The sequence below is a fragment of the Humulus lupulus genome, chromosome 1 (assembly GCF_963169125.1).
Source record: "Humulus lupulus chromosome 1, drHumLupu1.1, whole genome shotgun sequence".
Classification (NCBI taxonomy): Eukaryota; Viridiplantae; Streptophyta; class Magnoliopsida; order Rosales; family Cannabaceae; genus Humulus; species Humulus lupulus.
The window spans coordinates 285,574,722-285,590,188 of NC_084793.1; the positions used below are offsets into that span (position 1 = coordinate 285,574,722).

The 15,467-nt window shown below is 30.9% G+C and overlaps 1 protein-coding gene across 1 annotated transcript; it reads left to right on the plus strand.

Moving 5' to 3' along the window:
* Positions 1–13,535: 13,535 nt before the first annotated feature.
* Positions 13,536–14,849, plus strand: LOC133808158 (LOB domain-containing protein 37). Its single transcript, XM_062245854.1, has 2 exons — positions 13,536–13,883; positions 13,977–14,849. Exons 1-2 carry the CDS (start codon positions 13,700–13,702, stop codon positions 14,510–14,512), a joined length of 720 nt encoding a protein of 239 aa, XP_062101838.1. The 5' UTR covers positions 13,536–13,699; the 3' UTR covers positions 14,513–14,849.
* Positions 14,850–15,467: the final 618 nt, after the last annotated feature.

The window sequence follows — 15,467 nt, forward strand, 5'->3', positions numbered from 1 at the left end:
TTTAGTTGAAATTTTAAAATACTCTCCATATTTTCAGTATTCTAACCAGAATTTCAATTTAGTGTTTTTCCTTCCAGATTTTCATAAATAACCATAGCACCACACAAACCTTTTAAAAATTAAAATGATTATGTTTTCAAACTTGTTCCCCTGTAGATTTTTCCAATTTAAATATAAAAAAATCAACATGTTTCAAACAACTTATAACAACAAATTTTAAGAAACAACAACTACTAATCAACAAATATTTATTCTTTTCTTGTGTCTTCATATTTTCAATCATTTGGCATCAATTCTTCACTTGCTTCAAAATCAACATAATTATTTTTCGTCATCCTAATATCCATTGTTTTTTTTTACTAGAATTGGTATTGGTTTTCAGTCTCTAAAAGGTAAATAATCTTACTTTTTTTATATAAAAAAATTACAATGCTTTTAGTGGCAATTATACATTTTATATCCCAGATTCAGAAATATAAACACAAAAATAATCCAACAACAACACCACATAAACATTTGGATAAATATAAATTTTAAAATAATCTCTTTTTTTCACTATATTTTCTATCTTACCTCGTTTATTTGAAGTTGTTTTCATTTTTTTTTCTTCCATTTTTGCTCAAATCTAACTGAAAAGTGGCTGATTTTTTTTTTCAATTTAATTTTAGTAGATTGCTTAATAGTGGCCGAAAATGGTGATTTTTCGTTGCTGGTCGCCAATGATTTTCAATGTGATGGTTGATTTCGTGTTACTGTTCGTCGGCGTGTATGTCGATTTGAGGAACAAGCTATTGGCGTTCATGAAGCTTTTTTATTGTTCTAATCTTTTTTGTCGTCAGAAAAGATAAAATGAGCATAATTATAACTCTATGATCCTCTCCAACATATGTCTAAGTTGTTGTATTTTACAAAGGTGAAATAACACTAATTTATATAAAATTATATAGGGTACTAAATGAATGTTATTGGCTCACACTTGGTCATAAAGTGTATGTAATTGGAAATGCATGCAATGAGTGAGCTAGTTGTATAATGACTTTTGTTTCTTCCAAGATTGCTAGATGTTAGCATATTATGTTTCTTCCAATTATATCTTGTCAACACCCTTCATCTCAATTTTTGTTGTCAGTGAACAAGGGAATGAGGAAATCACTCTGCATGTGAGACCATGACCAAACAGCATATTTTTTTTTTAAAAGTTTAGTACCGTATAAATGTTAAAATAGTCTTGTAGCAATATCTCTTCTATATAATAAGTGTGTAGATAACGGAAATTCTTGATTTTAACGGTTTTTTTATTTTTTTTAAGGTTAACTTTAACGGAAGATTATTATATTTAACAGAATATTCTTACATTTAATCCTAGTTTGTAAACACTTAAACTTAAATAAAATAAAATAAATTAAAATAGGATATTTTTTAGATATTTTACAATGTTAATTATTTAAAAATAATAAATAATTAAACAAATTAAAATATGATATTTTTGAGATATTTTACCATGATAATTATTTTAAAATAATAAATAATTAAACAAATTAAAATATGATATTTTTGAGATATTTTACAATGATAATTATTTAAAAATAATAAAATCATATTTTTTATAACTTAAATAAAATTTAATTAAACTTAAACTTAATTTAATAATATCATATTAAACAAATAATACAATACACTGTGAATTATTAACAAATTATTTTTTCAACAAACTAGCAATAAACTTAAATTTAAAATACACATGCAATATTTAATATTATATTAAATATATAATATATAATCTTTTGTTGTCACTCTCAAATTCAAAAACTATAACAAACATAAACATAAACAAAAATAAATAAATTATATAATTAAAATATGGTATTTATTTCAAAATTTATATGACATTAATATAAATTTAATAAAAATAATTAATAAATTTTATAAATAAAACTAAATGTATTTGTATAAATGTATTTGTATATAGTATATATATATAAATTTGAGTGAGTATTAACGTATATATATAAAAAAAAAAAAAAAAAAAAAAAAAACCCCTTTATTATTATTACTCATCCCTAAAGTTCCGTGCAATTACAAATGTCCCATATGCTTAATGCTACTGAAAACGACTCCCCGTGGATGAGGAACAGAGCAAGCTAATTTTCAGCTCTCTCTCTCTCCTGTTCTTTCCAAAATCACTTTTTCTTTTAATATAATTTTTTTTTAAATAAAAAAATATTAAATGTGTTTCTAGTTTAGACCGCAAGTTGAAGAGAGAAGGGTGACAATGTGACATGGTTGAGGGTAATCAGATAAGGACGCCACGTCCGCCATGACTAGGACATATCCACTTGTCACAAGCCAAAGGGCTTTGTGAATTCATGCCCATACTATACCCCTTTAGGTTAGAGTTATTTTAATTATACAAATAAAAAAACTCACCCCATAATATTATTACTAATAAAATAAAAAATTAAAATCTTTACTAAATCTTATGGGTCCAAACGGATCCCCGTTTATACGCACACAAACCCGTTTGTCCATTTGTGAATGTGATAGTGATTCTCAGCCAGATGTGTTAGCGTAATGGTTGTAAGAATTTTACAGTGTTGTTAATTAGTATGTATACATATCAAATAATCTATATTAGAAAATCACTACGGGCACCTAACAAAATATTGGAAATAGAATCATATAAACCCATAAAGTCTATAAGATTTTATTGACACAAATCCTAAAAGTGAGATTTAGTAAAAAAAAATTGATAATTAGTTGGTGTGGCGGTCATCAAAAGCTCGAATGTACAAATAGTACCTAGTTTGGTTTTTTGTGCTTTTCGAGTCTTGATAGGTTCTTTCGAAAAGAAAAAATAATCTTGATAGGGCAAGTTGGAGATCCATCCGGGGAAGCTTTTTTTTTTTTTTTGGCACCATATGTATGCAAGTGTTACATTCATTCACGTACGCTAATTAGACCAATGTTTTAGATATAATGATATGGATAAATTTGCAAGCAATATTACTATATATTATATGTACACTTTATTGGAATAATTGTTGAAATTCTTTCATTTTTTTGTAGAATTTTTTTTAACAAAAGTTTAATTCTATTGCGTCGTCTTAATATTGTACTGTTGTCCAAAATTTGAGATAGTATAGGGATAATAATAAAATAAATAAATAAAAAATATTGCTATTCAATTTTCATAATACAAAAAACTTAATAATATTGGAATAAAATATTTTATTATTACGAAGATTATAACTTAATATAATTATATCTACAAAATGTTAAAACTATATATATTTAAATCTAAATTAAATAATAATTGATAAAACATGCCAAAGTCTATGTAAAATATTGATAAACGAAAATAACATAAGGATAGGACTACAATGAACATATTTACGTAATGTTGAAAATATACAAAATTATTTTACAAATCTAAATTGATAATTAATTTTTTAGTATGTAAAAAATAACATATATATACATATTATTTGATATTAAATCAATTATTAATATGTGGAGACATATTTTCTAAATGTATGACCAATAAATATTATCTTATTACAATATAGAGTTTATTCTTATTTATAACTAGTCTCAAATTGTAACTAAATTTTTTTATGATTATATAAGAGTTATGTCAGTATAGAATACAGATGTTTTATTGTATATAGAATATGATAATATTAGAGGGGTGACTATGACTAAGGCGGTGGTGACGAAGTTTTCAATTATCTATGTTTGCGTTTGGTAAAAATTTTATTTTCGATTTTCTTAATCACAAAATTAGAAATTCTTTGTATTTTTTTTATTTTTTGTTTTATGAAAATAATAATGTGTTTGGTAAAAGTTTTTATTTTTTGATTTTAAAAATTAAAAACAGAAAACTTGTTTGGCAATTCATGTTTTGTTTTTAAAAGAAAGAGAGGATCCATCCTCATGTGATGTTGGAAAAAAAAACGAAAACTATTTTTAAAAAAATTAAAAGCTCAAAAATTTTGTTTTCAAAATTTAATAAATTTTAATTAAAATTTTTGAAAATAAAAAATAAAAGTTGAATAACCGAACAATTTTCTTACTTTATTGTCAGATTTTTAATTATTTAATAAAAAAACTACTTATAAAATAGTTACGGAAGAGACTTATTTTTCACATTATTTGCCAGTCATATCTGCATCAAGAACAAATAATACAAAAATATGAAGACAAAGTTAGCAATAAATGTTGGCAATCTAATAATAGCTTATCTATCCAACTAAGCACTCATAAAACTTTGTTCTTAGAAGAAAATGTTGACGAGAATTAAAATGTACTGACCGTACGTTTTAATAATTATTCCAACTCAGTTCTACTTTTTTTTTTTTTAATTTTAATACTAAATTTACAAAACCACAAAACAATAATCAGTCCTTTGTGGCCATATTATTTTTCCACGGAGAAAATGAAAATCTTGGCATGTTACTAATGAGTAATAAGAATCATGTGTTGTAAATATTTCTTTTAATTTGTTTATTTTTATTTAGTAATAGAAGTACTTTACAGTATCTATATGAATTTGGGGAAAACAATAAGAATATTACTCTTTTATTTTCTTAAGTAATCACATTATAGATAACGAATTTTTATTTATTTATTTTTAATTATTAAAAAACAAATTTACACTCACAAAATTTTCTGTTTTAAATATATTTTTTTTTATAAAGAACAATTTAATCAAATTAAAGCATTATAATTATTTTTTAGTTATGGAAACAAAATAAAATGTTTTCGATTCCTTTTTTGGACTGTTTAGTAAACAACACAATAAAATAATAATTCTAATTTTTCAAGATTTTAGTGATATATTTTAAAGAATAAACTAAATGAATTGGGAGTGAGCATTTATCAAGAACTTCCTACAAATTCTTCACTTCGCCTACCAAGGATTGATCTAAATCGAATGAACTCGGATGTCTAGTCCTCGAAAGTCCAAGCCACCTTCTCGATATCCAATGAATAACGCCTTAAGCACTCTTCCTTGATTACGATTTCTCTTATTAGACATATCCCTAAGGGAGTGTTTATTTTGAGTAGTTAAGTGACCTTATAAAGTATATAGGGGCTTAGGATGTAGGTAATATTAAACTCGAGTGTATAAAATGGTTTACTTTACCCTTAAAATACATGTGGGGCCCATGAAAAATATTAACTTTACCCTCTAAAAATTTGAACCAAACATGGAAAGTGTTTTAGATTCTCATTCCCACATTCACTTTACCCCATACCAAACACCCCCTAAAGTTGATGTTTCTCTTCCTCAATTGTCGTATGCGAGTTTTAGGTATAACACTATGAATGTCATGTATGTAAGGATTTGTTGTGAGGAAAAAAAAACTATTTTGTATTTTGAATAAAATGAAATCAATAGCATAATTATTGTTAGAAAAATGTTTTTTTTTTTAAATGAAAATATACTAATTTTATTCCAAATGTTAATTAGCATAGTACTTCACATGTTCAATTCAAGATTTATTTTCCCATATAAAATGATTATATGAATCACAAAGCTAAATGTAACGCCCTACTTCCTTAGAGTCGTTACTAAGTGAGTTTTAAATGTGCAAATAACTCGCTAATTGAGGTTTTAGGTTAAAAGTGTAGCTAAACTGTAATAAAAACTATATAATTTGAAAACGTACTCATTCATTGAAATTATAAAGCGTTATACATTTGGGATCCCAAAATTACTGTTTATAAATATTTACAACTCAAAATATGATTTAAGTCGACTAAACGACAAAACTCTGATTAATACATAATGTCTCTCAAAAATACCCATGGCCGTGGCAGCCAGGCAAGCCAAACATGTACACGTCGCTTCACGCTCTCCGTACTCATGGTTGGTCGACATTTCCATTGCCCTTACCTGCACTATAGAGCACCCGTGAGCCGAAGCCCAGCAAGAAAACTCAACACAAATAATCAAAATATACATATCCAGCAACCAACATATAACAAAGCCGCCAGCAGACTAAACATATAGCGACCATGCCCTACCAGGCGTTTTACCAGGCCCTGGGTCCATACCATGAGGATGACTCATGCATCCGAGAAGGGTCTCACCCTAACGACTTGCATTATGCGTGCTTAATGCCGCTCCCGGCCCCTTGCCGTACTCGGCCTTGCACTCCACATGTTTAATGCGGTTCTCGGCCTTCGCCATTCATTCACAGATAAGTATACATAGCATAATATCAATAACTACTTAAACATATACCAGACATAAACAATAGGGCTACGCCATGCAATTCAATCACATAGGGTCGTGCCCTGCAATACAAACTATAGGGCCATGCCCTGCTCTACGGGTACAATAGTTTTCTTACCTGTGTCCCCAGCTTCTTGAGCACTGAAATCCCGAACAGTCCTCTAACTCGAGCCTCACTGAAAACCTAGTCACAACACACAAGTAACACTCTCGTTACTAACCAATTGATAATTGTACCCTGGAACCAATCCCACGCTCTCGGGATCTCCCGTTTCCCCACACAAGGTGGCGAAAGCGTCCCTTGAGCCCCCTGAGCCAAAACCCTAAAAACTCAAAATCCCACATCCTGAAAATGACCTAGCGCCGCGGCACAGCCCTATAGGGGCCGCGGCGCCCAGCAAGGCTCCCCTGTCCTGACTCAACCCAACGTCGCGGCACGGAAGAAAAGGGCCGCGACGCTCATACGCGAACCCAGAAAACTGGGTTTTTCCCAACATTTTTCCCGAGCCAAAACTCTTCCAAAGCACTACCAGAGTACACCCAAGTCCCAATTCGACCTAAAACTTCAAATAAACAGTATAGCAACTCAATAATACCAGCAAAAAACTCAAACACTCAACCAAACTAAAAAATCACCTAGTGGTTTAAAACTCCACAAAACTTAAACAACACTCCACAAAATTTAAACCACACTTCGCAAAACTTAAACCACACCAGAATATTTACTTCAAAAATCAATGGAATTCTTACCTCAAGTAGGAATTCGACCTGAGATTCTTTCAAATCCAGTTCCAAGCTCAAATCCACAAATTCCTAAGCTTAAGCTTCACAAAAACTTCATCCCTTGATCTTCCAAGAAAACATAAATTCAGCTCACCAAAACAACTCTTCCAACAAAAATCAACAAACAATTGACTAGAAAACTTACCCTTGATCTTAACTAAGCTTCTGAATACTTGAATCTCTGACCTAGGATCCTTCAAAATCAAGCCCTATGGTGAGAGAGAGAGAGAGAGAACCGAATAGGAGAGACCTGAGAGAGAAATTTCTGTTCTTTTTTTCCTTTCTCTGCTTTTGTCTAAAATGTTCTAGAGTTTCCAGCTCCCAATTAAATATAACCTCTTGCCAAAAGTCAAGATTACCCCTTAAGTTAACCTAAGTGCTCAAATATCACCAATGGTAGTTTAGTCATTTGACACATCCCGCTAAATCCTCGAGTACACCTAAAAATCCCTGTTAATCCCGACATACTCAAACCATTACTACCTAATACTTAATAAATCCCAAATTCATATTATATACCCAAAAATACCCCTAGGCTCCTCCCGAGCTGGGTATTTGACCTCGTTGTGGCTTTCTAGCTAAACTGCTCTCTAGGACCATCTCGGTTCGTGCATCACAAATATATCACCACTCACACGTGGTGTCAATCATAATATACACAAATATTGCATTTATGCCCTCAACGAGGTAAAATTACAAATATGCTCCTAGCAACAAAATAGGGCCCACATGTATATTTAATTCACCTAACACATGCATTTCTAATCACATATTTATCAAATTCACATATTAACACAATAAATCAATATAATGCACTCCAGACACGCTAATCAAGACCCTAAGCCTTATCAGCAAATTTTGGACACTACACTAAACATATGTAGTAAGAACATATTAGTAATAATATATAAATAAAATAATAAAATGTAAAATAAAATACATGTAAAAAAAAGTAATATGAGAAAAATCAATGAGAGGCATATACTGTCTCGTAGGCATTTATCCACTATTTTTTTCTTTTTACCCGCTCATCCACTTGGCAAATTAGGCAAAAATCTAAGGTCTCAAATTTTTACTTTACTTTATGTAAGAAAAAAGGTCTTAACAAAATTTCTCCTTTTAAAATAAGGCCTCAAAATGGTAATATACCTAAGGTCTTAGAGCTAACCTTATTGTGACTAATATTTTAAGCTATAGAATTGTGACTAAAAATAAAATTTTTAATTGTAACCCATTATCCAAGAACAATAATCGTATCTTCTATTGAAATATATTCTACACGAGGTCTAATTGTAACGGTATGATTATTCATGTGAAATTAATAATTATTTAGTAGAATTAATATTAATAATTTTTTGTAAAAATAATATTTTCCATAGATATTTATAGTGAACATTACACTCATCTAGTACATATAATTTAACATATGAAACTTATACTTCTAATAAGTATATGGGAGCGTTTGTGATAAGGTAGTCATTTTTATTCTATCGGTACAACATACTCTTTATATGGGCATGTGGAAGTATTTTCACTCCAGTTTTTTTCATGACGATATTTGCTGTAGTTATAACGAACCTCTTATAAATTTTCAAATAATTTACATTGTCGAAAACAGAATTCAAACAACTGCTTTTACACGAGTATAAAAAAACAAACATGTAGGCAACAAGTTGTTTGAACTCTATTTTTGAAACAATAAATTATTCAAAATTTCTTGAAAAATTTGCAGGATTTTTGCTATAACTACGTTGAATACCATCATGAAAAAAACAGGAGTGAAAACACCCCCATGTGGCCATATAGAGAACGTGTTGCTCCGATACGGTAAAAAAGACTACCCTACCACAAAACTTCCCTTAGTATAATATCAAACACATAAATATACCACATAACAATACTAAAGTATACATTTTACCACTATGACCCCTCCCTGTTTCAAAGCACAAACAACTTTTTATTTTTTTTATCTTTTAAGTACGACACTTTAAAACATATAACATCGAGTATAAGAAATTTAGACATGAATTGATCAACTAATGTGGACAAAAGTATTTATAAGTCAAATATTTATCATCAAAAGAAATTCCCTTGAGTTCTCTCTTTTTCGAGCCCTACCCTAGGTTTCTTTTATGTGTTTCGTTCTCATTTAACCAAGATAGCTACTGCCGGCATGTGCTCTGATTAAGGGTTATTGTGCTCTGGACAAGGAAACAACAAATGGCTTAGAGGCATGGTGAGCAGAGGTTCTCGCAGGGTGGAGCGTGGTGGGGTGTTTGGATCCATTGTTGGTTATTAGGGGAGGGGGAGGTTAGGCCTTTTTTTTTTTTCCATTAGCACTCGTGGCGAAGGTTGGTGCCGCTTCTAGCTTTGGTTTGTTCATGGGGACGTTGGCTCCTTGACTCCAAAGGTTGTTTGGATCCACGACGGGTGTGTCTAGGCTTGGTTTTTGGTTGAGCTCATAGGCTAGCGACCTTCTTCGTGTTGGGAATTGTGTCATTTAAAGCATATGTGTGTTGAACAATATTTTATGAAATAACTATTTAAAATGAATTTTTGTATATATTGGTTGTTTATTATTATTATTATTATTAGAATAATATTATATGAATATCAGAAAATTCTTAAATTCGTTATTGTGACTAGAATCTTGTATTGGTACGAGATGATTAAGATTGTAGGGAACGAATTTAAATAGTTCACAGTAAAACAAAGTTATATAAAATCTTTGAATTAAATACTATAAGTATGGTTCACTAGTATTATGAATACATGTAATCTAGATCCGGATTACTGATGCAGTAGAACATCTTAGTGGATGTATTTTGTATAAAGTGGTTATACATGAACAAGATCCGATATGTTATTAATATTTAACTAAATATTGTTTGTTTTATAAGTATTAATTAAATATATCAATAAGATGGTCATATACAAATCGATCTTAATCCTGAAGTTATTATGAACTCTTGTTTATGTCATTTGAGTTCTTTGATTCGCTCGTTATGGTTTGTCAAAATGATCAGGCTGAAAAATTTTGTTTTGGGAACTCATTGGTGTAAAGGAGTGGGGGCATAATATACAAATATAAAATCTATACTTTTCTGAGAGGAATTGAATAATGGTTCTCTTAAGGGTTAGTTTTTGGAACTGAAAGGTTATTGAGCTCAAATTCATTAATCAATTTATGAATTAACATTCACTAGTAAAGTAAATAGTACTTAAGAAAACAAGATATAATTAAAGAGGTAAAATGGTATCTTAACCCTACTTTAATTATGAGTCATTCATAGAGGAATACATTGTATGTAATGATTAAATCAATGTGCCCTTTTTATATTTAAAAAGTACTCAATAAATAAATGTCTATAATTACAAGAGTGCAATCTTATATTATTAGTGGAATAATATTGATATTAATAAATTAATGTTATTATATTAAAAAGTTTTAATTAATAATCTAAATTTATTGGAGCTTGAAATTATAGGTCCATAGGTCCCCGAGGTGGTTCTATCAACATTATTCAAGGTAAGAGTTGAAACTGGAAAAAATCAGGGAAATGACATATTTGGAAGGAATTTGTTCTTCAGGGTCAAATATGTAATTGAGATAAATTAATTAAATAATATATTAATTTTCAAAATTAATTAATTAAATTTTCGAAAATAATATTTTTTAATAAAATTTTTATTTTCGAAAATGCCATTTAAATATTTAAGATAATTAATTTTGAATTAATTAGTTTTATTTATTTAAATAATGTGAAAATATAAATTAGATAGTTCAAATTTGATTTGAATTTGAATTGATATTTATTCATTAATTTAATTATTGTGATAAGATTAGTTATGAGGTTGAAATATTTTTGAATAAATGATTATTAAATAAAAGTGGTTAATACACATATCTTGCAATAGGGTTATGTTACAGGCCAATCACAGTCAATGTGATTGGCATGTGACTAGGTCCAAGATTGTATCTTGGATATTTATTTTATTTATTTCATAAAAGGAAAACGCCCACAATGGTTTGTAAACCATGTGAGACTGTTTGAAATGGTTAATTAATTCTTTTGTTAAATAAAAAAAATCACAAATTATGATAAAATAGATAAATGATATACATAAATAATTCTAGGAAGCGATATAACCTCACTATAGCTCCTTTTTATATAAGTATATAGATTATTGGTTTATAAATTGAATTTTGAATTTAATTAATTTTTTTATAAATCTATCACATAAAAAAAAATTGTTTTCACAGAAGAGATAACAATACGCTTAACAAGAGAATATTATAGAGAGAAAAAATTAAGCTTTTCACAGGGAGAGAAATATATCGTAATATTTTTCCTCTTTCTGAAAATTGTCTCAGACCTCAAAATTCAAGAACTAATGTGTTGAGATTATCTTGTGAATCACAAAATTCCCACCACAACTCTACGTGCCTACATACTTCTTGAGGTGTAGAGATACATCTTGAAATGTCTTGATTTGAGTATTTTGGATGCAACTTTGGATTGGATGTCTGTATGAGTTACAAAAAGATAGCAAATATTATTGATAGTTCTACAACTGGTAAATCTTTATCTTTTTCTACGTAATTAATTAATGTTTGCATATTAATAAATCAAATTATTTTAAGATTGTTTAAATAAATTTTTTTGACATTCCTGAGGTCACCACCTCGTGCATTCCGCTACTAGCACATAGTAAACCAGTTACCAACACTTCCACCCAGGTGAGATTGAGTACTTAGTTGTGAGGGTCGGGACATATCCTTGTTAGGTTTTAGTATTGTAATAATGGTATTTATCATCTTGTTCTATGGGGACTTTGGCATCTTGTCGTTTCTTTATGATCATTCCCTTGGCCAGTACACAGTTGGCTCGTGTCACCGATTCAATTTGTAGCACTCTTGCTTAATTGCAAGATCTTTAAAAAGAAATTCTATTTTTTTTTGTTTGGTTGGGAATTTGGATCGGTCATTCCTATCATTGATTATACGTTTGTATCTACCCTTGTTGGGGATAACATCATTCTTGGTGTATTCAATCACCGTTTATAATCGATTTGATTTGTCTTATTTGGATCATCTCTGTTGTAAGATATATGTTACTCTTTGAATTTTGAGTGTAACCCATTAAACTATTGATTGAATGATAGCTATTTTTTCCTTAAAAAATAAAGGGAAAAAAATACTAGAACTCTTTTGTATAGAATTTTTTTCTTTAAAAAGCACTAATTTAAATTAGAACTAATTTAAAAAGCACTACTATGTACCAATCTATGCTCTTAGGTAGGAGACCTTGAGCTAGCTAGCTTAGCTATCATATAATTAGAATCTTTAAATATTAATTCGATAAAGCATTAATGCTAGCTCCCTAACTCTATCTGAGATGAATCTAAGAATAATAATTTCAAATAGTATGACCTATAGAGCCTAGGAAGTAGCATTCACTTCTTGTGTTTTTATTTTTTATTTTTTCAACTTTGTACCTGATCAGTCTCCCATTTATTCCAACAATAATTATTATTAAAAAAAAGAAAGAAAGAAAAACTTCCAACTACAACGCTTACAAAGCTTGTGTTTCCCGATCTTGCACCAAAGCCCTCAATCATTAAGTCCCATAAATTATTATATCCATCTCCAACTTGTATATATAATTAAACCATTGTCCTCCTAATACATGTGCTTGCCATATTGATGCAAATTTTATTTTTATTTTTTTATATAATTTAAAAAAAAAAAGAAAGAAAACGTCCCCTTTTTTTAATTAAAAAAACAAAACCCAAAAGCTTAAAAACTATGTGACGCAAGAAAACCACCATTGAAAAATACAAGGAGCAAATATACCATTTTACGTGTAAATATATACTTTTGGGAAAATTTCGGGTCTACCTCAAAAAAGGCTACACCAATGCAAATTTTCTCTAGATTTTACCAGGGAAATATTTTGTTCGCAGTTTCTTTTATAAGTGTGTTTATTGTTGTTATTTAGGGTATTTTATAAATTTTTAAAAATATTTAGAATAATTTCGACCTAATTTTTTTATAATAATGTATATTATTTATATTTGAAGAACATATTTTTTATAATAATATAATGGGGTTGAAACTTGAAAAGCAAAGCAACCATCAATATCCACAAAATAAAAAGAAGGATCCAACGGTGGAGAGACATTCATTTGCGGAAACACGGAGCCGCTCGCGCCCAAGACTTTGGAATCTCACACACAAACGTGCCCACATCACAAACACCAATTACTAAACCCCAAACAACGACAAACCCATCCCAACCCACCGCTTTCTCTCTCTCGGCTCTCCACAAACCCACAATACCATTAAATACACCCCCAAAATACACTTTATACGCCCCCACCCACTACTTCCACTACTCCAAAATTACTAACCTACCCTTACTCGAACCCAACCCAGCTCTTAACTTAACCTTAACTCCATCATAACCCACCACATTCTTTTATTTATATATATAGTTTCCTCTTTTGCTCCAGCCCAGTGAAATTTCAGTTTCTCCGTTTCTCCAGTACTTTCGCTTCTAAGTTTCGTACTCCCAAAGAAACAAATCTCTGTGTTCGTGTTCATGTGAAGTGTGGAACCTGAAACCGAGAACATACAAATACAGACATAAGTATAAATAAAGAAAGAAAAAGATGAGCTGCAATGGATGCCGTGTTCTCCGAAAGGGTTGCAGTGAGTCGTGTATTTTGAGACCCTGCTTACAGTGGATCGAAACCGCCGAAGCCCAAGGCCACGCCACCGTATTTGTAGCCAAGTTTTTCGGCCGTGCCGGCCTTATGTCTTTCATTTCCGCCGTCCCTGAATCTCAAAGACCTGGTATATACAGTATACGTGTTGGTAGATAGATATATACTTAAGTTCTTTAATTTTTGTGACTTATACTGAGATTTCTGTTATCTGCTTTCGCAGCGTTGTTTCAGTCACTTTTGTTTGAAGCGTGTGGGCGAACTGTCAACCCGGTAAATGGAGCCGTGGGTCTACTCTGGACGGGAAACTGGCACATGTGCCAGGCGGCTGTTGAGACCGTACTCCGCGGCGGTACTTTGCGGCCACTGCCGGAACTTCTCGGTAGCGGCGTAGGAGCGATGACGACGACACCTACAGCCGCGTCTGATGAGGCGTCCGAGGCAGAAGTAACCTGTACAGACATTTGGAAGGTTCGAGATCCAAATTCAGGCTCTCGATTCTCGACATCACGATCCAGATTGTCGCCGAAGCGTAAACGTTCCGATTCTCCGGCTAAGCTACGAAACACCGCCGATCTCGACCTTCGCCTTACGCCGATCTTTCCGGGGAAACCGACCGCACGGAAAGCCGATGTTCGCCGGCCGCTTTCTCCGTCGATGAACTCAGAGGAGTCCGAGACTACCACCTGTTTTGATAGCGGCTTGGCTGATCAGAACGTAATTGGTGGAGATCGAAAGCTCCTGAACCTCTTCTTCTAATCTAAACAAGCCATGGCTTTTTTTGATGTTCTTTTTTTTTGTCTGTCAATTACGTGAGTTGGACGTTCACGGACGCGGAGGTTAAACTGTGTAATATTCTTCTTTTTACTTACCCCTTTCCCCTAATTTATCTTTATCTTTATCTTTCACTAGTAGAAAGAGAAGGGCTTTTTCGGAAGTTAGTTTCCGGGGAGTTTTTGTAAAATTACCGGCGAAAGGATTTCTCTCTTTCTTAGTCTTTATTAAGAGAAAAGGGAGGAATATGAGATTTTGACGGTGGCTTTTTTTCTTAGCTATGTTAGTGTGACATTGAATAAATTGTACTAATTTCATTTTCCATACTTTATTATATTTATTTTAGCATTTGAATAATTTTATTTTGGTCTAAAATGGATCTATTAGGAGTTTAAATTTTGTTTAAGTTGGGGTGAGATTGGCACTTTAGACCTACTGTACTTTCTCCGTAACTTATATCAACCTGCACAACATGTTGGCACAAAGTCATACCAAAAACGTGTTGGCACTGACTCATATTGTGTCCCAGAGGCCAAACCCATTATATATATTTTATGTACGAATCTTAAATTAAAATTTTAAATAATTCAAAATCAAAGTAAACTAAACAAGAACTAGTCACTTAAATTACTTCAGTTCTTTGATATTACACAACCTCTATTAATTGGACAAGGACGAACAAGTAAAAATTCTAGAACTGAAATTTTTTATGAGAGATAATTAGTGTTGGGCTATATAGAATGAGCGAGAGAAAACGAATATTCTAATCCGTTTCAAGCTGTTATCTTCCAAAACTACTACTATAGTAGAAGAAGAAAGGGACTCATTTTTTAATTCAAAAAATTCTTGACTTAATCCATTTCTTAGACCTTATCAAGGATTAGTTGAGTTATATAGATAAAAATAAAAATACATCAACTAGTGCAGGCATAATTGGGGA

Bases quoted from the DNA above. Each gene is read 5' to 3' on its own strand.
- LOC133808158 (XM_062245854.1), top strand. From the start codon at position 13,700: ATGAGCTGCAATGGATGCCGTGTTCTCCGAAAGGGTTGCAGTGAGTCG. The intron at 13,884-13,976 runs GTATATACAGTA...CTGCTTTCGCAG, and splicing joins CCCTGAATCTCAAAGACCTG to CGTTGTTTCAGTCACTTTTG.